Here is a 23,500-nt window from a genome sequence, read left to right on the forward strand (position 1 = left end):
TCCCCCCCCCCCCCCCCCCCAATCCCCAGTGTTGGGTTTTCCAATGTGTCACCATTCCTGGCTCTTTTTCTATGGGTCCTGGGGATCCAACTTACACACTCACACTCTGTAAGGACTTATCAGTTATAGTGTCTTCTCAATCCCCTATTTATGGTGATATGACTGTGTTGTTGGCATGCCATTAAAACATGGAAAATTTTTAGGGTTTTAGATAAGCTTTATCTGCATTTGTTTCCATTTCTCATGCTTACTTTTTAAATATTAGGCAGTTAATATCAACAAGCTAATTGAAATTCTTAGAGAACTGGTCTGTAACCAGGTCAGACTTGAATTCACAGATTCCCTTGATAATTCAATGTTTGTCTGTTGTAATTTTATTGCATGTCAAAGCACTTGATTTTCTTTAAGACCCTTTATTCTTTAAAGATAAAAGTTGTCATTGGATTTCTGAGGGTTTAAATCTGAGGAAAACAGGTTTAGAGTTAGTAAGATTTACTCTGTGGGTGGATTTGTCCACAGCAATTTTAGACTTTGTTATTAGCACATAGATGGATCTAGATGGATCTGCCCTTGGATGATGTGGGCTTGGTCCTTTCACACTTACTATTTTAATTTGGGGTTCTTCCCTTATTGTGATAACTTTAACTTTCATAGGAAAATCAGTCGCCTATATGCCTTATGCTGAGGTCAAACGTGCTCTAGAACAGGAAGCACAGATGCACAGTACCGCAGCAAGGTCAGCCTCACCGTGTAGGCTCTCTCCAAGAGAAGTCAGTAAAGCCGCTTCACAGCCTGATATGAGTGCAGCCCGCTATAGTGTCCCTCCAGGTAAATATTACCTTTCTGCACAGTGGCTGCCGGCCATCTACCCACAGGTGTTCCATGTGGTGTTTTAACCTCATGAATGACCTGCTCTTCCAGGACATGTCTTTGCTCTCTGAGAATGACCTTCTTGTTTCTCTGCATTCCATTGTCATCTGAATTCAGATTCACTGGGCCACTGGGAAATCTGTGTTGACACACCTATACTGTGATTGGCTTTTCCTTTAACATTACAGCTACGTTGTAAAAACCTTTGAGACACTCTCCTTAACCCCCCCCCCCCAAAAAAAAAAATTCAAGTGTTTTGTGAAAGCCAGAATCAGTAGATATTTCTCAAATTATCCTACACAGAGGATGTGTACTGGGTTGTCAGCCAGGTCTCCTACTATGTGAAGTAGCAGCTATTTCTTGGATGCTTCCTGATCCTCATTTCCATTGTAAGTTTCAGAAGGTGATGAATGAAGAAAGAAAAAGACATTCATAATGATTGCCTCTGTTGAACAGAATAGTTGCTGAAGTCAGCTTTAATGATGTGGTTTGAAATAAATACATTTACTTCACTAATATCATTTGAGATTTGTATATACTCATTGTCAGAATTTTAAAAATAAAAATATTCATGTTTAGCTTCATCTGACATTTAGAATTTAATTTGTGATCTTGAGATTTAGGAATACTTACTGAGAAAGGTAGCCTGTGCACACTAAGAAATTGACCATTTGAAATGATTTTTTTCCCCTCTTTAAAAAGTTCTCCAACCTGCTCCACATCAAGTGATAACTAACCTTCCTGAAGGGGTTCGACTTCCCACAACTCGACCAACCAGACCACCTCCTCCTCTCATCCCATCGTCTAAAACTACAGCAGCATCAGAAAAACCGTCCTTTATAATGGGAGGGTCCATCTCACAGGTAAACTGGCTTTTCTTTGTAGCAGATTTCTGCTGAATGTTGCTTCAACTAGCCCTTTACCTCCTCTTACTAACTTATTATTACTAATAAATAATCAGGAACCATGTGTTCATCTTTGCTTTTCTAGGTCTCATACTCTGTACACTCATTTGTGTTTGCCTTTTATCTCTGCGTAATGATTTTAGGGACTCAGTGAAGTCTTTGTGTGTTCTCAGTAGCCTTTTGATTGTTAAAAACTCGATTGTATGAGCATTTCATTTTGTTAATCCCTTCTGTGGAGGGAAACCTGAGCTGTTTTAGACTTCTTAAGAATGAAGTTTTATTCTCTGAGTTCCAGGCCAGCCTGGTCTAAAGAGTGAGTTCCAGGACAGGTTCCAAGTTCCAGGACAGGCTCCAAAGCTACACAGAAAAAACCCTGTTTTAAAAAACAAAACAAAAACAAAGCCAAAAACAAACAAATAAATAAAAATAAAAATGAAGTATTATGCTGGTTTCTTTGTGAACACATAAATTTTGGGCATCAAACTCACATTGTTAGTAGGCTTTGTAGTAAGCACTTTGACCTATAGAGCCATCTTGTTGGCCATTTTATTTATTGTTTGAGACAAGGCTTTTTGTATCCCAGATATATAGTCAAGAATGACCTTGAACCTTCACCTCCAGAATGTTAGGATGTGTGTCACCATGCCATCTTCAAGTAGTACTACAACACATTACTGACTGGCCCCTGTTCCCATACAGTAGGCGTGTATTTATGTATATACAATTACATTTGTATTTTCATTTCATACATTCATTGTACATGGCACTGTTGCACAGAACATTTTCATGTAATCATTGTACATTAAGCATATTCCTAATACTTTGATTCATTACATTTTGTAAGCATTTGGCTTTTACTTTGGTGCTTATTACCAGTCAGAGACTGGTTTCTTTGTCACAGTGGTGTGAAGTCAACATTCACCTCTCATTGGGATTTCCACTTCTGGCAGTGTTGCTGACAAATTGTCTTTTGTTGGATCTGTGTCTGCACTCAGTCATTCATTCTGTGGATCTATTTGTCTACTTTTCTTGTTATTGTAGTCTTGGTGTTTGTCAGGTTATAATGTATAATCATTTAGTGTACATCCTGTAGTGTTTTTATTTTTCTGGCCATTCTATCATGTTCATATAAATTATGTAATTTCTTTTTCACTTTTTAAAAGTCAACTAGAGTTGAGATTATATGAAACCTACAAATCAGTTTCAGATAGGAATAGATATTTTAATAATTTTGAATTTTCTAATCTATGGATATACATATCTTTACATTTTTCTAGGTCTTTATTGCTAATTCCTATTTAAAGTGTTTTTAGTTTTTTTTGGGGGGGCGGAGACAGGGTCTTACTATATATCCTTTGCTTGCCTGGAAACTTAACTGTATAAACCAGGCTGTCCTTGAACTCATAGTGATCTGCCTGCCTCTTGCCTCCCAGGTGCTGGGATTAAAGGTGTGCACCAACATGCCAGGCAATTTCAGTGTATTCTTTGCTTTTATAAGTTCTTGGCTAGTATAGGCATGAGTGATGGTTCCAAGCCATCCCAGAAAGCAAATGTTTCAGTGAACAAGGTCATGAAAAGCTGTTAGTTTCCCAGTATACATAAAACTTAACATTTATACTATATTGTAGTCAGTTAAGTATGCAACAGTATTATATTGAAAAGAATGTATATACCTTAATTAAAAAATCATTTGGTGCTGGGCCATGGTGGTGCATGCCTTTAATTCCAGCACTTGGAGGCAGAGCCAAGATCTTTTGTAAGTTTGAGGCCAGCTTTGGCTACAGAGCAAGTTCCAGGACAGTCAGGACTACACAGAGAAACCCTCTCTCAGAAAACAAAACAAGACAAAATTCAGAACTAGATACTGTTGCATACACTTTAATCCCCAGTGTGCTGGAGGCTGAGGCAATAGGGTCACAGGTTTGAGGCCAAACTGACCGTCATAGGGAAATTGTATTTAAATAAATCAAAAGAAAACAGACACTTCATTGCTTTAAAAAATGCTAACAATCTTGTCTAGTGTTACAGTAATAGTACCAACAGTCTGACACACCTCAAATGTAAAGATTCAGTTTGTTAAAACCAGAAAAGTGTCAGGGGACACAGAAATTGAAGCCACCTAGTGGTATTGCTGTATAGAAATCATACAGTCTTGACTTTTCCTTGTGACTTCTCCTAGTACTTCTAATAGGGAAAATTTTTGGTAGATTTGGAGAAACAATTTCTATGTATGCCTATCTTTGGTGGGGGGTTGTTTGTTTTGTGACAGGCTTTAGTGTAATTCATGCTGGCCTTAAAGGAGGCAATAGGGAGCCAATAGGATTGCCCAGTGAACCCATGGAAACAGAGCCCTCACTCCCTGTTGCTGACAGAATGAATTATCATTTTCTACCGTGATTCCAGAGAGAGGGTTGAATCCTTTTCTGACTTAAACTCTGTACCAGAAGCTGGCTTTGAACTGTCCCTCTTAAAACTCCACCTGCCATGTCATGGGATAATGGGCAACATGTTTGTCACCACACCTGGATGAGAAAGGCGGTTTAGTTAATTTCTAATTTTATCTTTTTTTTTCTTGTTTCATTATTCTGTCTAAAGAACAGTATTAATAGAAATGGCGTGCATGGGTGTCTCTAGTTGTTAATCTGGAGTAAAGCAATCAGTATTTTACTGTGTCTCCTATGTCCTTTTTGTTTGTTTTTTGAGACAGGGTTTCTCCTATAGCTCTGGCTGTGCTGGAACTAGCTCTTTAGACCAGGCTGGCCTTGAACTCACAGAGATCCATGTGCCCCTGCCTCCCTAGTGCTGGGATTAAAGGTGTGTGTCACCACTGCCCATCCATCTCCTAGGTTCTTTTCAGGGGAGTGAATATATTTCTTTCTATTCTTAGTGCCATTATATTTGTTTCATTTTGTTTCTCTTTGATTTTACACAGAGTTTCATTATCTAGCTTAGCCATGAAACTCTATGGTCTAAGCTGGTCTCAAATATTGCTTCAGCCTCCTAAGTGATGGGTTGTAGATGTCTATCACCGTAGCTGACCTGTAGCTATATCTGTCAATACTAGGATTTCTGTTTTGTCTTTTTAATGCTTTCTTTCTCTGTTGTATTTTGTAGGCATTGTTCTTGTACTTATCTTTAATCCTTTGCCTAATCTTTGTCTAGTAATTTAAAAGCCTACTGTTTATTTCATGGGTATGGCTCACTTTTTTGCATATCTTGTAACTTTTTGTCAAATACACATTTAATTTTTCTTACATTTATTTATTTCCCATGTGGAGATCAGAGGGCAATGTGTGGGAATAAGATTTTGCTCCTGTTACCATGTCAGTCTCAGGGATCGAACTTGGGTTTTCAGTTTGAAGGAAGGCATCTTTACTCATTGAATTATCTTGCTAGCCACCAGAACTGCATATTTTCTGTTATATAATGAAGCAACTCTGGTAACCATACAGCAGTCTCCCAGGGCTGTTGTAGCTTCTTTTTTCTGTTTTTATTTGCTTAGTGACTTTTAAGAACTAATTTGTAAAGTCTGTGTTATTTATGTATGGCCACTAAAGTCTCTGCTTGACAAACTAATGGCTGTACAGAGATTTTCTTAAATAGCCCGATATCAGTAGTCTTTCTCAGTCCTTGCTGTGGGGCTCTCTGTGTATTGATTAGGTCATACCTTTAGACTACCCTCAGCCAGTTGGCAGGTAGATCAGCCACAGCGAGAGCTCCTTAGTGTTTTGTTTAGGTATGCAAAGCCTTGCATACGAATAGAACTTTAGGTTCCCATGGGGTATATTGGAGCTTTTCAAATATCTTCTTAACTCTTGCCATTTTCATTAATGTTCTTTTTGCATTATAAGAGGTATAAAATATTGTTCATAGCTTACATTTTTAGAACATTGTGGTAAATGCTTTATGTGATTTGTTAATAGTAAATATTTATATTTAATATATGAGGTTGTCAGATGATATATCTTATTCCCTTAGTTTTTCTAACTTAATAATCTATGGTGAAGTGTTTCTGTTTACAAAATTATATAAAAATTTGAGTGGCAAAGATACAGCTTTTTATAGACAGGAATGTGAAGATTGACTTATACAAAAGACTATGCTTGTCTCTATTTATTTATTTATTTATTTATTTATTAGGGAACTCCTGGCACTTACTTGACTTCTCATAATCAGGCTTATGCTCAAGAAGCCCCTAAGCCCTCAGTGGGATCTATCTCTCTTGGATTGCCTCGGCAGCAGGAATCCACCAAACCAGGTCAGTGAGTGGCCAAGGTCCTATCCTGTCAGTTTGTGGTTGTGGTCAGCCGCTCACTGGTTGATCTTTTCACATTTCCCTTGCTTTTGTCCTCAGCTCCTTTGACCTACATCAAGCAGGAAGAATTTTCTCCACGAAGCCAAAACTCACAACCTGAGGGCTTATTGGTTAGGGCACAGCATGAAGGCGTGGTCAGAGGTAAAACTATGTAGTTTGACGGATGTGTTAAGTTCTTGTTCCTAGTAAACTTGCTAAAGTTAGTCATTAAAAAATTATTATTATTATTATTATTTGTGTGTGTGTGGGAGGATGTCCTTAGTTGTGGCAGCAATGATACTGGCCTTGAATTTTTATTCTCAATCCTCCTACATTAGCCTCCAAAGTGGATTATAGGTGGAAACAGCCAGTGCAGTCATTAATATATTTCAATGATAAGAGTTACTTATTTTCATATTAAGGTTTTGCTTCCATGTAAAATTAATTGTAAAACTTGAAATTTGATAGGCACATAGCACCACCAAAACAAAAACAAAGCTAATTTCAGAAAGCCCACCAAATTCTGAAATTATTTATGCCAGCAGTCATGTTTTAATATATTTATTTTGTTATTTCATATATGCATATAAATTATTTTGATCATATCCTCACCAACGGCCCTCCTCCCAACATACCCCTTCCCAATTTCAGGTTCTGCTTTTTAAAAAAAATAACCCAAAGTATAATTATTGCTGCCTGTATTTGGATGTGTGTGGTGCCATCCACTGGAGCATGGGCAACCTACACATGGTTCTGGTCCCCTAAAGAAAAATGGCCATCCTTCCCTAGCAGCCATCAGCTGCCAGTAGCTCTTCTTCGGGTAGGTCCTTAGGAGAAATCCCCATCTGTGCTAGCATTTTGACTGGCTTGATCTTTTTCAGGTCTTGTTCATATACCCACTGCTGTTGTGAGTTCATGTGTGTAGTAACATTTCCCAGCACTTCTCCCTGTACTCTGACTCTTCAGTTCTTTTCACCCCTTCTTCTAGAATGTACCCTGAGCCTTTGTGGGAGAAGGATGATACAGATATCCCATTTAGGGCAATGCACTCACAGTCAGTCATTCTCACACTTTTACCAAAGCAAAGTCCCTCCATATTCACCTCTGCCAGCTACAAAAGAAAGCTTTTTTGACTAAGGCTGTGCGCAGCACGAATCTATGATTGTGATATTTTATCATGCACTTTGAACAGTCCTTGTAAAGTTTTACGATACTGCCACATTTAATGAAAACAGTATTTGTTATCCTCTGCTACACTCTGCTATGTGAGGACTGGTGCCCGAGTGGGACTGTCAGGAGAAAAGCAATGATTTACTGTTGGTTTTGTTTTTATTCAGGCACTGCAGGGGCTATCCAAGAAGGAAGTATAACCCGGGGGACTCCAACCAGCAAAATCTCAGTGGAGAGCATTTCATCACTGCGTGGTTCTATTACCCAGGTCAGCGCACTCTCATCTCCAGGGTATTGAGCAGCAACCAAGAAAAGGCTCAACCTCTCAAGAGCTTTAGTTTTGCAGGGCTCTTCTCTAGATTGTTGGTCACTGTTCTTTGGTTATATACCCAGCTCTCAATGATAATGAACCTCAGATCTGCAGACCATCTCCATAAAGACATACCTGCTGCATTTTAACCACAGCCATTTTATCTATGCTGTGGTTTTCAAAACGTTACTCATGTGCAGACTGGCAAAAGTAGCATGCAGAAATTGTTACAGTCCTTAAAGTTTTCCTGGCAGTACTTTTACCATGTGCTCAGAGTAAATAGAAGTTCAGAAGAAAACAGTTAAATGTCTGTTTTTGCTTCATGTGGAAGCAAATATATAATCTCAATATGTAAGTTGCTATGTTCAAATTCAGTGTGGAACAAAGGTTACCCCGGAGATGGCATATATTCTGTTTTGAAGCTAAACAGAATCCCACTTTTGATTAATGGAAGGTGTTTCTTTTCCTAGCTATATATTAATTATAACTTGAAATGTAAAACAGTACCTTGTTTGAAAATGTATATAGATGAAGAAAATAGAAAAATCTGCTTAATTTGCTTTTACACATTGATACACATTTTTGTATATTGTATAGCTTGCTCTTCTTCCTATTACTCCTGTTACCGAAGGTATTGGTATGATCTCCACGACCATTAACATACATATCACCTGAGTAGTTTCTACCCCTAAATTCTTAAGCCTTGCTCTAGGCTCACTGGATTCCAGCCTTCAGGAACGAGGCCTGGAGATGTGTGTTGTCCTGAGCCTCTTGGTGATTCTGCTTAGGGCATTATGAGTTAGAATCATCATATTAAGGCAATTCCCAGGTGACTTAGTTATGGTTTATGTTGATTTATAATATTACATAGGAATTCCGTGTCTCTCCATATTTGGTCTGCAAAGGGCGTGGAGAACAAAGCTCATATACTATTATCATAAGTTCTCTATAACAGGGTTCAAGGACTGAGGTAGTTTTCTATGTTTATAGATGTGAAATGTCTTGTTTTCTCATGTGTGCTTTGCTGTCTTTGAAGACATACTGGACTCTCAGGTTATATTTTCCAACTATCTTGTGCTTCTTCTAAGCATGAGTGACTCTTAGGGTGCTTGTGTTTACTTTGATGGCAGGGAACCCCAGCTCTGCCCCAAGCTGGCATACCGACAGAGGCTTTGGTAAAGGGACCTGTTTCCAGGATGCCCATTGAGGAAAGCAGCCCTGAGAAAGTCAGAGAGGAAGCTGCATCCAAAGGCCATGTTATTTATGAAGGCAAAAGTGGACATATCTTATCATATGATAGTAAGTATTACTTACTGATGTCAATCTTATGATGTGGGATTCAAAACAGGCTCTGATTTTCTTACTTGCGTACTACAGGTAAGTCAGTTTTCTTTGCAGACCTATATTTTGTCTTGTGAAAGGGGCTATTTTATGAAAAGTCAATTATGACAATCAGTTAAAAGAGCTGTAATAGAGCAGAGCACAGAGGAAGTGTCCTGTAAGTAACACATTGTCAGTGACCACTCATGCTTTAACCTAAGAAAAGAATCTTCATTGAACTTAAATGGAATAGCTTCTATTTTAGTAGGGGTCATATTTCTTAAGGTTAAGAACTGCCAGGCAGTGGTGGTCCATGCCATTAATCCTAGCACTTACGAGGCAGAGACAGGTAGATCTCTTGAGTTTTGGTCTACAGAGTGAGTTCCAGGACAGCCAGTTCTACACAGTGAAACCCTGTCTTGGAAAGTCAAAAGTAAAATATTAGGAAAGAAAAAAGTACTAAGGAATAGATATCTGATAATCATGAAAGGAATGCTGGATTTAAACTCTTCTTAATGAAACTATATATGTGTCTGTTAATCTGCCTTTCACCTCCAGCCATCTGTCTTTTCTCTAGATCTTTCTTTGAGTATGTTTTCAAAGAATGATTCTAATGTCTGCTATAAATACTAGCCACAGGGCTGTTTGACTTTTCTTACTTTGTAACCTTGAAATAGTCATTAGCCATTTTTTTGTCTTTGTGTCGAATATAAAGAAATGAACATAGTGTCTGATGTTTCATAATCCACAATAGCCTCGTTTCTTATTTTAACACCTAACATATTTTCATGAACAATTTTACTTTGGGAAGAGGGAACGAAATTAATGTACATTGTTTAGGCTGGAAATACGGGTATCTTTTTTCCCCCTTTCCATGTCCAACAAATCACAAAATCATTTATATTGTTCCTAAAGTCTCTGGATCAGTTCTTTACTGTTTCTCCCTGCAACCAGTACCTTTTGTCTGTACAACTTAGGATGTGCTAGCTTACCTGAAGTAATTATACTTCCACTTTCTGTGGATAACTACAAGTGCATCCCATGGCTTTATATCTCTCTCCACATTTTCCTTCTGCTTATCCCTTTTTGATTGCCAGTTTTCACCTTAGGTGTCTAAGCTTTTCTGCCTAAGTCCATCCTCCACATTGACGTTGTACTGAGCTGAAGGATGTTCTTTTAAGATAGCATGTTCAGCATTCTTGAGATATCTGAGCCTATTCCTTCTGTCTGTGCTATTGTTTCTTCCTTTTATACTTGACATTAGCATCTCTTACTTGTCCTTTTATTTTCTGAGCTCATGTATTGCTTTTTCTAGGCAGCCATTGCTGAATCTTGTCATGTCTAATTTCAGTCCCATGATTTTCACAGCATAGTATAAATTTCTTTTCATAGTATGTATTATTGCATTGGACTTACTAATTTTGTTAGGATTTATTTTTTTATTTGTGTGCCTGTGTTTGCACAATCATATGGGTTCCTGGAGAAGCCAGGACAGGGTATTAGACCCCATGTAGCTGGAGTAGTCGTGAGCCCTATGATGTAGGTACTGGAAACCAAACTCAGATCCTATGAAGAACAGTGAGTACCTTTAATTGCTGACCCACATTTCTAGCCTGGGCATATTTTTGTACTCACCACTGTTGAAAAATATTCATGAGAAAAGGGATTTAACTTGTTAAACTTATGCAGATGCCTAGCCTTTGCCTGGCACACAAGAACCAATTAACATGCTGCAGTGAATAAAACTATTTTCATGGATGTTGTCTACACAAATATATGTTAGAACAAATTTTTGTTGAGGTTTATTTATTTATTTATTTATTTATTTTTTTGGTTCCAGGCCCTGGCTGACGTGGAACTCACTGTGTAGACCAGGCTAGCCGCAAACTCATAATGATCCATCTGCCTTTGCCTCCGAAGTGCTGGGATCAAGTTGTTTTTATAAGACTGAAATTAAGGTGGCTTAATTTACTGTGCATTATAGATAGGCCTTGGGCTCTGAATAATTCTTGTTTCTATATCCTGCAGATATTAAAAATGCCCGTGAAGGGACTCGGAGTCCAAGAACAGCTCATGAAATCAGTTTAAAAAGAAGTTATGAGTCAGTGGAAGGAAATATAAAGCAAGGGATGTCAATGAGGGAGTCTCCTGTATCAGCACCATTAGAGGGTAAAGTGTACCTTGAGTGTTATCCAGATGCATTTAATTTTGTGTAATAGTTTTGCATTGTTATATTGGATTTAATCTCTGGCATTTCTACTTGTAATTTATTAATATGACTTCAAATTTACATCCTATCATTGTATGAATCATGTGGCACTTCAGAGTAGAAGGAAGTAAAAACTGAATGTAATGATCACAGCAGAGATCACAATTAAGATGCTTTAACTATTGTAGAGTTATCTCCTGATTCAGTGAATTTAAGAATATAAAACCTGTGTAGGGCTGAATAGAAAACCTGTTTGAGAATTCCTTTTTAATATCTGAGGTAAAGTAATACATGACGATTAGAGTAGGGACATACATTTTACCTTTAGCTGAAGTTTTCCTGGAGTATTTCTCTTGCTTGTCTCTTCAACTGGAAATTAGAGGAGAACACACACACACACACACACACACACACACACACACACACACACACACACACACAATCATTGAAGACAGATTATAAAAAACTGGCCAACATAGTGCTGATTCTGTTGTGCATTCAATTTTGGATCACTGTGGCTTGGTTTACCTTTAAATCATAACCTGTGTCTTATTTACAGTTTCTGTTGTTGTGAAGAAAAGCCATGACCACAGCAACCCTTAAAAAGGAAAATATTTAATTGGGGCTGGCTTACAGTTTCAGAGGTTTAGTCCATTATCATTATGATGTGATATGGCAGCGTGCAGGCAGACATGGTGCTGGAAATGGAGCTGAATTCTACATCTTGATTCACAGGCAGCAGGAGAGACTGTACTGGATGTAGATTGAGCATATTTTAGACCTGAAAGAAAGCCCGTCCCCACAGTGACACACTTCCTCCAACAAGGCCACACTTCCTAACAGTGCCATTCCCTATAGGCTAAGCATTCAAACACATGGGGGTCTATGGGGGCCATTGTTAATCAAACCACTATAACCAACCTCTTATAATTTAATCTAGATCAAATTTAATCTAGTCCTGTGTAGTTTTCTCAGTTATATTTCCTCTCTTAAAAAAAATGCAACATCATTTATGGCTAGAGAGATGGCTCACTTGCTGCTTTCCAAAACCAGAGGTCAATGTAGGCTATTTTCCACTGTCACACAGTGAACCTAAAGTTAGGGTTTTCAGTGAGACTGGCTAGTCATTTAGTCCTTGGTTTCTGTTTGACTCTGCCCACCCAGCCTTGAGTTTACAGATCCTTTCCATGTCTGTCAGGCTTACTTAAGGCCACACATTTCACCCAATGAGCCATCTTCCCAGCCCCTGAGTGAAACTTCTAAGGATATTATTTTTTTTTAACTCCTTATTTGGGTATGTATATTTCATTTATTTTCTCTAATTTTTACAGTGTCCACAGTTCTCATTTTCCTTTCTTCCCCAGGTACATTTCAAAGTCGAGCAGCGATTTTTTTTTTTTTTTTTTCAACTAAGATGCATTCAGAGTTTAGATTGCTAGGACTAGTAAAGTAGGGTCATGAATGTTTTATCTACTGATAATTAAGAAACTTGAATAGTGGTTTCTGTAATGTCAGCACTAGTTCAGACCCCTACTATCAATGAATATGAGTTCTCTCTAACATTTGTTGTGATTGTTTTATGAAATTTATTCTGGCAGGGATGAGATAGAATATCAAAGTATCTTTAATTTGCATTTCCCTGACGGCTAAAGGATGTTGTACACTTAAATATTTATTGGTTGCTGTGGGGCAACCACAGAGGCAGGTGGCTCTCTGTGGGTTCAAGGCTACCTTGGTCTATAGAGTGAGTTCCAGGATGGCTAGGGGATATATAGAGAAATCCTGTCTTGAAACTCTCTTCTCTCTCTCTCTCTCTCTCTCTCTCTCTCTCTCTCTCTCTCTCTCTCTCTCTCTCTCTCTCTCTCTCTCTCACTCACTCACACACATACACACATACACATTTATTGTCGATATTTTTTCATTTGAGAACTCTCTGTAAGCATTCAGCCTATTTTTGATTATGGAGTTTAGGGTTTTTAGTTCTTTGTATATTCTAAATGGTACTCTTCTTGTAGTTATAGTTAGCAAAGTTTTTCTACTATTCTGTGAGCTACCTCTTCATTTGGAATGATTACCAGTTGTTGTTTGTGGTATAGATTTTGATTCTGTCAGATCCCATTTGTCAATAATTGGCTTTTTTCCCTTTATAACCCAAGTCCTATTCACAAAGTTCTTACCTGTGCCTGTATCTTGAATTATTTTCTTTTTCTTCTAGCATTTTCACTGTTTCGGCCTTATATTTAGGTCTTGTTCCATTTGTAGTTTATGTTTGTGCTAGATTAGCGGCTTGTTCATGTGGTTATCCAGCTTCCTGGCACCATTTGTTTAATTGGCTTTCTTTCCTTAATGAGTAGTTTTGTCAACTTGGTCAGAAACCAGGTGACTACAGTCATATGGGTTTTTGTCTTGGCCTTCAGTTTCATCAATTTACATGTCTGTTTTTGAAGCCAGTGTCATCCTATTTGGGGCATTCACCAAGGGCTTTCTAAACTCCTACAGAGACACTTCCTCACTCGTGTGTATTGTTGCTCTTTTCAAGATAGCAAAGGAATGGAATCAGCCAAGATGTCCGTCATAAAATGAAGGTGGCCCACACACACAATGGGATTTTATTTGGCCACAGGGAAAATTGAAATTATGCAATCTTTAGGAAGATGTATGGAATGTCAAAATAATATGTGTCTTTTAAATTTTTATATAGGTGTATTTGTGTAGCAGTGAAGGAAATAGATTCTAGCATACATGAAAATGAGCCTATAAGAATGGGGAAAGCAATTTAAACAAAAACATACCCTATAATTAAATCTTAGTCAGTGTTATCTACACACTATTTAAAACCTAAAATGTCATGAGTAGTTGAATTAACATTGACATTTATAAGATTTATTTTAAAGGTTTGATTATGCTGTTCGAATTCACTCCCATTATAGTTCTTCCTCTGATTAGCAAGGTTTCTGAAAATGCCCAGGTGGTCAGGGTTTATTGTTAATTATCTTAAAAGGGGGACTTCATGGGGTTTCACTTTCTGCTGGGGGTCCTCATGTAAGAAATGAAGAGGAAAGGGGGAAAGTGGGGAGGGAGGTGATGGGATAAAACAACAACAAACAAGACAGGGTCTCACTCTAGCCCTGGCTGATCTTGAATTCATTATGTGGCCCATGCTGGCGTTAAAGCTCTGACATCACAGCCTGCCTTTGCCTTCTGAGTGCCCCCACCCCCATGCCCAGCTAAGTTTTATGTTTATTTTGATGACTTTCATCGTTTATTAGTTCTCATTATGTAAATTTAAGTCTTTTGTTTTTTGATGTGCATGTCGCCAACACACATGCAGGTGTATGGTGTTCTTATGTGGAGGTCAGAAGACAACTTGCGGGGATTAGTTCTCTCCTTCTACCAGATACAGCTTAAGGATTGCACTGAGATCATCTGGCTTGGCTGCCATTACTCTTACACACTGACTCATCTTACCAGTCCTTTGTGATAGCTTCTGAATTGTGTATAATTTTGAAATAACATGCCTTCCTTCACAGAGCTTTTTACTACAATTATATTTTCTAGACAATATTCAGTATTATGAATTAACTATTTTGTGTCTAATAACTGGATTTCTTTATTGTTTTGCAAGGTCTGATATGTCGAGCATTACCCAGAGGAAGTCCTCATTCTGAACTCAAAGAAAGGACTGTGCTGTCTGGTTCCATAATGCAGGGTACATTGTGTTTTACCTTTTTATTGTAAGCTGATTCACTGGCAAGGTAGTTTAATACTAATTTTACAGAATATTAAACTTCCTTTTCAAGATATTTTATCTTTTAAGTATTAAATGTTAAGCCTTAATCTTAACTTTTATCTTAGTTACGTCATTTATCAGAATGTTTTAATACCAAGATATCTTTATAAGAGCCAGTCTGAAACTGAAATGAGTGGTACTCTCTTATATCCTGAGTAATCTTGAAACATAATGAAATGACTGATGAGTGCATACTTAGGGTCTATTGTAGGAATTCAGCGTTAGGGCTGTGCAACCAGCATCATTTCAACAAGTATGTTTCCTTATTTTTTCCTAAAGGCACACCAAGAGCAACAACTGATAGCTTTGAAGATGGCCTTAAATATCCCAAACAGATTAAAAGGGAAAGCCCTCCTATCCGAGCATTTGAAGGTGCCATTACCAAAGGAAAACCATATGATGGTATCACCACTATCAAAGAAATGGGACGTTCCATTCATGAGATTCCACGACAAGATATTCTAACTCAGGAAAGCCGAAAAACTCCAGAAGTGGTCCAGAGCACAAGGCCTATAATTGAGGGGTCCATTTCGCAGGTAAATAGATCGTGGCTCTTTCTGTGAGCAATTCCACTTAAGACTGATGTCTGTGAAGCACTTATAAAAAATTACAGTAATTCTTACTTTAGACTTCTTGGTAGTAAATCTTCCACACACAGTTTCTCTTGTGTACATAGTTTAAAGTGAATAATTCAGAAGTGTGTATAATTGCAACGAGCCAGACATATACCTGAGAAGGGACAGTATTTAGAACTCTGCTACCTGTAATATTTGTTTCATTCCCTTTAGGGCACACCAATCAAATTTGACAACAACTCAGGTCAATCAGCTATCAAACACAATGTGAAGTCCTTAATCACAGGGCCTAGCAAACTACCCCGTGGAATGCTGGAAATTGTACCAGAGAACATAAAAGTAGTAGAACGGGGAAAATATGAGGATGTGAAAGCCGGTGAGCCAGTGCGTCCCCGGCACACGTCAGTGGTGAGCTCTGGCCCCTCCGTTCTCAGGTCTACACTGCATGAAGCTCCCAAAGCACAGCTGAGTCCAGGAATCTATGACGACACCAGTGCTCGCAGGACCCCTGTGAGTTACCAAAATACCATATCCAGAGGCTCACCCATGTTGAACAGAACTTCTGATGGTATGACTTTTGTTGCAACACTTTTTACCTCTGAAATTTAGAAAATCCAAATCATTACATCTAGATTATCTCAAGATTCACACTTTGTATAGAACTAGGGAAATAACTCAGTCAGTAAAATTCAGTCAATAAAATGTTTACACTGACAAATTTTGTGGGTGGCTGGGCATAGTGATGTCTGCTTATAATTGAACACTGGGTAGGTGGAAATGTGTTCTGTGAAGTCTGATGTGTATATTTTGCAGTAGCAGAACTACTGTTATGAAGTAGCAATGGAATAATCTTATGTTTCGGGGGTCACCACAACATGAGGAACTGTATTAAAGGGTCACAGCATTAGGAAGAGAACCACTGTGTTAGGTGGGTTAAACTGCTGCTGTGCTTAAAAGGTCACAGTGGTCCCCAGGTTTCAAGGCTCCTACTAGTTCTTGAACTTGTGCATATTACAAGGTAGGACTTTACATACTGGGGCACATGTTGAAGTTTTCTCAAGGATTTGTGGCATTGGCATTTTGTTACTGCTTTTACAGTTTCTTCCAGCAAGTCTACCAGTCATGAAAGGAAATCGACTCTGACTCCAACCCAAAGAGAAAGTGTACCAGCCAAGTCTCCAGTGCCTGGGGTGGATCCTGTCCTGAGTCACAGCCCATTTGATCCCCATCACAGGAGTAGTGCTGCAGGAGAGGTTTATAGGAGCCACCTTCCCACACACTTGGATCCAGCCATGCCCTTTCACAGGGCTTTGGATCCTGGTAAGCCCAATATTTAATGACAATTTACAGCAAAGAAACACTGTATTGATATGACTGTATGTTAATTACAACATAGTGTTCTGATTGAAGGTCAGTGCCTTTTCTTAAAATTACTGACTAAATCTCACCATTGCCTCTCTGTTACAAAAGAAATCCCCTAGGCTTGTTAGCTTTATGTTTTATTTTTTAAAGACAAGTAAGTGACAAAACTCTTCTAGAAAACAGGGTGTCATGTTGTACACCTTTAGTCCCAGAACTTGTGATTAGGAGGCAGGTGGATTTTTTGAGTTCAAGGGTAGCCTCGTCTTGGGCTTTATCCTGGTTCTTACAGTAGTTTTTATTAGGTTGTCACATTAAAAGCCAGAAGAGCCAAGCTAATAATATGGATTCTAAGGGTAATGGAGCTTGCTTGATTTGCCACCAACCTATGGAGCCCACAAGGTGAAAGGGAAAAATAAACTCCCACAGGTTATCTATCCTCTGACCCTCAAGCCTACACTGTGCAAATATTCACACCTGCGCATAAACCTATGTACATACAAAGTAAACAAAAAAAATATGCAGAAAATTCCGAGTTACTCATATTTTATTTAGAAGGCTAAGGATTTATGGGAATATTTTATTTGAAACTCTGGTGTTATTTGAGTCTAAACCTGATACAGAGATTACAGACCAACATAAAATGGATCATTCCACTAAAACTTTTGAGAGCAATGGTGTGAAAGTAAAAGGTAGCCAGCAGAAACTTTACTAGAGCCACAACCCCTCACTTAGGAGTGGAAATAATTGATGGGTACAGTGTAGAACATGGATTAATATATTCAGTGTACTTACAGCTTCTGACACTTGACTTAGTGGGACATAACCCCATTGTGATTTGTAGAAAACCTGAGCTTAGGAGAATGTCTCCCAGAGGAAATGTGTCTCCAGTAGTCCAACTCAACTGACTTGGGGTTCTGGATGAAAACTTATATTAATGGTCTAGAGAATAGCAGTGGTGTTTGCTATCTTCAGGGAAAACGTACATATGATTGGTTCCCTTAACTTTCTTATTGTCATCCCCCTCATCCCCCCTTTTTAACAGTCTGAGCTAGATTTATAAATGATTTTGAGAATAGAGCCATTATCTTCTCCTTTTTTTTTTTTTTTTAAATCATACTCAGAACTTTATTGCATCCTGTGTCATGCTTTTATGCGGGGGCTAATAAAACAATAGCTTCTTGACCAAATCCTGTTCCTGTAGGTGATTTTTTTCTTTGTTTTATTCATAGCTTCTTCCATGCTATATAAAAGAGGCTGTGAGAAATATTGTATAGCTCTTAAAGTCTAAAACAATTTTCATCTGGTCCTTTTGCTTTTTTTTTCTTTCAAATCCATGCATTACTGGATAGTTTATACAATCATTTTTACCAAATATATATTAGAAGTTGTTTTCATATTCACTCCCAACTCTAGTATAATCAGTGAAAACATAGTTTCATGACAATGACTGAGAACAAAACTACTTCAGAAATGTTCAAAATCTGTCCTTCCCTTTTCTGTTACATCTCAGGCATTAGAATGAGTTAGGCTTATAGGGCATGGTAGCACATACCTTTAATACCTGTACTCGTGAGGCAGAGGCAGGTGGCTCTTTTGAGTTCAAGGCCAGCATGGTCTGTATAGAACAATTTAATGGACAGCCAGAACTACATAAGGAAACCCTGTCTCAAACAAAAACAAACAAGAGAAGGAGTTAGACCTCATATTACTTATGTATCAAGGTCTAAAATGAATCCCTGTGCTCCGTGAAATTCAATGAAAGTAGTTCATGCACTGGCTCAGGAAGCTTGTGTCCTCACTGTTTCTGAGGACAGTACTTAGCAGATAAATCTCACACACTCAGTGCCATTTTTTCTTTCTTTCACTCAGCAGCTGCTGCTTACCTGTTTCAGAGACAGCTTTCACCAACCCCAGGATACCCGAGTCAATACCAGCTTTATGCAATGGAGAATACAAGACAGACAATCCTAAATGATTACATTACCTCACAGCAAATGCAAGTGAATTTGCGCCCTGATATTGCCAGGGGACTGTCCCCACGCGAGCAGCCACTGGGTCTTCCTTATCCAGCTACAAGAGGTGTGTAGCATTTTTTCACATTTGCCAGTAATTAATACATCCTTGTTAAATGAATGGTGGAAACATAAAAGCTTATACTTGTCTCTATAGACTTTTGCCCTTGAAGCAAATAAAGTAATACATTGAGATGAGTTGTCACAGTGAACATGAAAGTAACTAAGCTGTATAATTGTGGAAGCGTTTAAAGTTCATGTTTTCTTTAATACATCCATATCTGAGGTTCCTTGTGTAGAGCTCAGTGTTTTCATGTCCTCCTTTAGGTTTAAAGAGGTCTTAAGAAGCAATGATAATTTTTAAACATTTTTATTTATATTGAAAGCAAATTATCATTGTATTGTAAAGAGACAAAATGGAAAAACCATGTATGCTTCTGGAGTTAGGTGTCAGTTTGTAGTAATGCCTAACATAAAATGTATTTGTCTTTTGGATAGGAATCATTGACCTGACCAATATGCCACCAACAATTTTGGTGCCTCATGCTGGGGGAGCAAGCACTCCTCCCATGGACAGAATCACTTACATCCCTGGTACACAGATTACTTTCCCTCCCAGGCCATACAACGCTGCTTCTTTGTCTCCAGGTGAGATGCTCCAAGCTAACATTATCTGCCTTGTTCTAGATGAAAAGGGAACAATGGTTGCAGAAAATAAGTCAATGATTTTTCTGGGGAGAACACACACATGTTTAAAATACCCTCTATTTCTCAGACAAAATTGCTTAAAATTTATACATCTCTAACAACACCAAGACACAAGTTTTTCTGGTGTAGCTTGCAGAGGAATTCTGAGCATCTTTCTTCCATTCTGCTTTTAATTTAATGTAATACCTGTAACTAGATACTCCACAAATACCTTAAATGCTTATACAATGTTTCATTTGTTATGCAAGACTCTTAAACTTCATCTATATTTGAAGCCTGTTGACTCTTTTCTGTCATTTACGGATTTAAAATTGGTAGGCCGACACTTTTGTCTTTAAGTTGCAGATTCATGTTTTACAGGACACCCAACACATCTTGCAGCAGCTGCAAACACTGAGAGGGATAGAGAACGGGAACGGGAGAAGGAACGTGAACGGGAGCGTGAACGGGAGCGTGAGCGTGAACGGGAGCGGGAACGGGAAAGGGAACGTGAACGAGAACGTGAAAGGCTCTCTGTTGCTTCCTCTTCTGATATCTACCTACGACCAGGTCAGTGAGAAGCTTTGCCTTTCCTTTTGCCATAGGTCCTGATGAGTTCCAGTGATGCATTATGCTTGATTATTCTATATAGTCAAACAAAAATGGAAAGTCAATGTATGTAAAATACAAGCAAAAGTCTATAGAGGCTGGAAGGGACATTCCACAACAAATGTGTCATTTTAATTGGGCCCAAGAAACATGGGTGTTCAGTTGAAGACTGAGTATGAGATTCTTAAAGACAAAGGAATAGGCCAAGCTCTAGTTTCAAGGGGGAGTGGAAAGTCTGGTTAGAAGGAGACGTGGCATCTTGAATACTGTGGTTACAGTGAAGCGCCACCATTCTGTCAAGGAAGTGAGTCGTGTGATCAGTGGCATGGGATGTATTAGAACCCTGAAGTTGGGCATGATCGATTCAGTGAAATTGTCTCAGAATTCCCATGTGTGCCAACTGTGGCATGACACATTTAGACACAGAGAATTGCCAGAAAGAAGCTGCAGAGAAAAACACAGAAGCAGAATCAAACAGAGTTAATAGTAACTTGATAGGTTACAAAAAAAAAGATTTAGCTGCAAATTAAAATATAGCTGAGCTCAACCTGATGCCATGTAACTATAATCCAGTGTCTTAGGTTTCTGTTGCTGTAAAGGGTTACCATGACCACAGCAGCTCTTAAAAGAAAACATTTAATTAAGATTCAGAGGCCTAGTCCCTTGTCACCATGGTGGGGAAGCCTGCCAGTGTACAGGCAGACATGGTGCTGGAGAGAGAGCTGAGAGTCCTGTGTCCTGATCTGTAGACAGCAGATAGAATGTGTGTGGCTTTCTGAAACCTCGAAGTCCACCCCCTGTGATACTTCCTCCAACAAGGCTGTGTGTATTCAAAACAAAAGAAAACAAACCCCACACCCTTTGGGGACAATTTTCATTTAGATTAGCACACCCAGCTTTCAAACTACTACACCTAAGCTGAGGATTGTACATTTGATATCAGCCTGGCCTTCACAGCAAGATCTCATAATAAAAAAGAGTTCAGAAGTGTGTGAGGGGTGCTTTTAGAGTGAAAAATAGCAGGATCTCTATCAGGGAGAACAGATACTATGTTTATTTTGGGTATACTTAATCTTACAGATATTTGAGCCTTCCTACTTTATCCTTGTTACATTTTTCCTTACTGATTTTTTTTTTTTTTAAATATCAAGTAAGACTATTTACTGGGTCCCTATTGTCAGATACACTAATCTGACACTACAAGACTGATGTATAAGAGTTGAAACCATGGGCGGGTTTGATGAAAGGAGTCAGTCAGTCTAGATGCCATTCAGAGGGCAAAGTAGGTGCAGGCCAAAGGAAAGTGGTTGCACAGGTAGGTACAGAAATGAAGATACAATGGCAAGAGGATGTTGAGTTCATATTTTAATGAGGAACAAACCCTTTGAAATCATTGGTAATGTAAACAGGTGGATAAAACCTCAAAAGCTAAACCATTGCATTTGATCCAGTCTTATTATTCCTGATGATTTATGTAGTTTGTACTCAGTGTGCTTGCAAACCTGAACTACAGTTAAATATAACCCATTATTTATACATAGCAAAACCATCAATAGTCTGGTCCTTAAAAATACATATAATATATGAATTAGTAATATTTGAGTTCATGTAGATTATATAAAACTTTGGTAGGAGCTAGTTCTTAAATACATGTTTATCCCACTGTTTTGCAAATTGACAGGTAAAAATATCAAATTACTATTTTCTTATTAGATATTGATCTTTTCCATGTAGTAGCTTGACAGACGCTAATATATATGACAGATGCCATGTAACTCATGCATTAAAAAAAAAAAACAAAGACTAATTGATTAGCAGTTCTACTTCTGGGAATCGGTCCTATAGAAATACTGTTATATGCCAAAATATATTCAGAAGGGAGGGAACTGTCCCGAAGTCTGGCTGAAGTGGTACTGGCTATGGGAGTAAAAGTCTGTGCTAAAGTGTCTAGCTCTTACCAGGCAAAGAATGAGGTAGAAGGATGGAGGGAAGACCGTACAAGAAAAGTAGAGAAGAATTTGATCAGGGAATTAGAGTTTAAGATTCTCCCAGCTCTGCTATGAGAGTGTTAAAGCTAAATGAGTAAAACTCTCAAACCTCAAGGGAGGGTAGCTATGAAAGATAAAGCTTTCTACAACAAATATAATTTGGTAAGTAGAAGCAGAGCAGGAGGCAAGGAAGGCAAGACAGTCCAGTCGATAAAGTGCTTGCCACACAAGTTTGGTTGCCAAACCATGTAAAAAAAACACCAGGTCTGGTGCCATGTTCTTGTAAAAGCAATGCACATGAGGTTTAGACAGTTTGATCCTTGTTGCTCACTAGTCAGCTTGCCTACCCCATCTCTAGATTTTAGGTCAGTGAGAGACTATTTCAAAAAACAAGGTGGAAATACCTGAGAAATTACAGGGATTGATCTCTGGCCATGCACATGCATGCTCATCTATATGTAGACACAAAACAGTGAAACAGGAAGAACCAGGATTGCGTGCAGGAACCCTAAGCTGTAATGCAGCTGCTGTATTATTTTCATTGTGATACATGGAAAGATTTGGGAGATCATAGTCAACTTAGCAGAATCTGCAGTGTGAGAGGCTGAAATGTGTAGCACTTCACGTTGGGTCTTCTTTCCTTTCTGGAGTCGAGATAGCAATGCCTAACAAAAATGGAAATTTTGTTTAATTTTTGTTGGGTTTTTACTGTGTCTTTATTGAGAAACGTAGAATCCATTTCTAGAAAGGATGGTATCAAGTTTCTTATTCTCATTTTCTACTTAGTAATACTAGTAATTAAATATTCCATAAATTTTGCTACCCTTATTTCTGTAGCTGCTGCTTTTGGATTATCACTGTTCTGTTCCTTTTACCTCTTCAGGATCAGAACAGCCAGGCCGACCTGGCAGCCACGGATATGTTCGCTCCCCTTCCCCTTCAATAAGAACTCAGGAGACCATGTTGCAACAGAGACCCAGTGTTTTCCAGGGAACCAATGGAACCAGTGTAATCACACCTTTGGACCCATCCGCTCAGCTACGAATCATGTCAGTCTTTTGTACTCTCATAAGCATTTTGGCCAAAATAAGTATATATCTTGCATGTGTTTTGTTTTGTTTTTTAATTCACATTTCTTATGAGTGTATGTGTGTAGATCAGAGGACAGCTTGTGGGATTCTGTTCTCTACCATGTGGTTCTGAAGATTAAATTCAGGCTGTGAGCCTTGGCAGCAAGTACCTTTACCTGCTGAGCCATATTGATTTTAAACTACCGACTAAAATAGTCAAGACTTTCTATTTGCTTTTTTAAAATGTAATTTGTTCTTTTATTTCCCCAACAATCCCCACTCTACTCCTAACAAATATCCTTTCCTTAAGCACCTTTATTTTATTTTGT

At 38.4% G+C, this 23,500-nt stretch overlaps 1 protein-coding gene across 24 annotated transcripts in view; it reads left to right on the forward strand.

Annotated features, from left to right (window-relative positions):
• Ncor1 (nuclear receptor corepressor 1) overlaps window positions 1–23,500 on the forward strand; it is a 143,110-nt gene that overhangs the window by 100,127 nt on the left and 19,483 nt on the right. For 16 of the 24 annotated variants that reach the window (XM_051180412.1, XM_051180428.1, XM_051180411.1 and 13 more), the window contains 15 exons: window positions 655–828; window positions 1,573–1,733; window positions 5,916–6,033; window positions 6,130–6,231; window positions 7,407–7,507; window positions 8,680–8,848; window positions 10,898–11,038; window positions 14,704–14,787; window positions 15,148–15,404; window positions 15,657–16,011; window positions 16,542–16,763; window positions 18,675–18,884; window positions 19,316–19,465; window positions 19,886–20,074; window positions 22,985–23,150. In XM_051180412.1, the coding sequence (XP_051036369.1) occupies window positions 655–828; window positions 1,573–1,733; window positions 5,916–6,033; window positions 6,130–6,231; window positions 7,407–7,507; window positions 8,680–8,848; window positions 10,898–11,038; window positions 14,704–14,787; window positions 15,148–15,404; window positions 15,657–16,011; window positions 16,542–16,763; window positions 18,675–18,884; window positions 19,316–19,465; window positions 19,886–20,074; window positions 22,985–23,150 (2,599 nt within the window). The remainder of the gene's footprint in view (window positions 1–654; window positions 829–1,572; window positions 1,734–5,915; window positions 6,034–6,129; window positions 6,232–7,406; window positions 7,508–8,679; window positions 8,849–10,897; window positions 11,039–14,703; window positions 14,788–15,147; window positions 15,405–15,656; window positions 16,012–16,541; window positions 16,764–18,674; window positions 18,885–19,315; window positions 19,466–19,885; window positions 20,075–22,984; window positions 23,151–23,500) is intronic. The other 8 variants (XM_051180427.1, XM_051180434.1, XM_051180430.1 and 5 more) reach the window with 4 other exon arrangements.

This window comes from Phodopus roborovskii, unplaced genomic scaffold, assembly GCF_943737965.1.
Source record: "Phodopus roborovskii unplaced genomic scaffold, PHOROB, whole genome shotgun sequence".
Taxonomy (NCBI): Eukaryota; Metazoa; Chordata; class Mammalia; order Rodentia; family Cricetidae; genus Phodopus; species Phodopus roborovskii.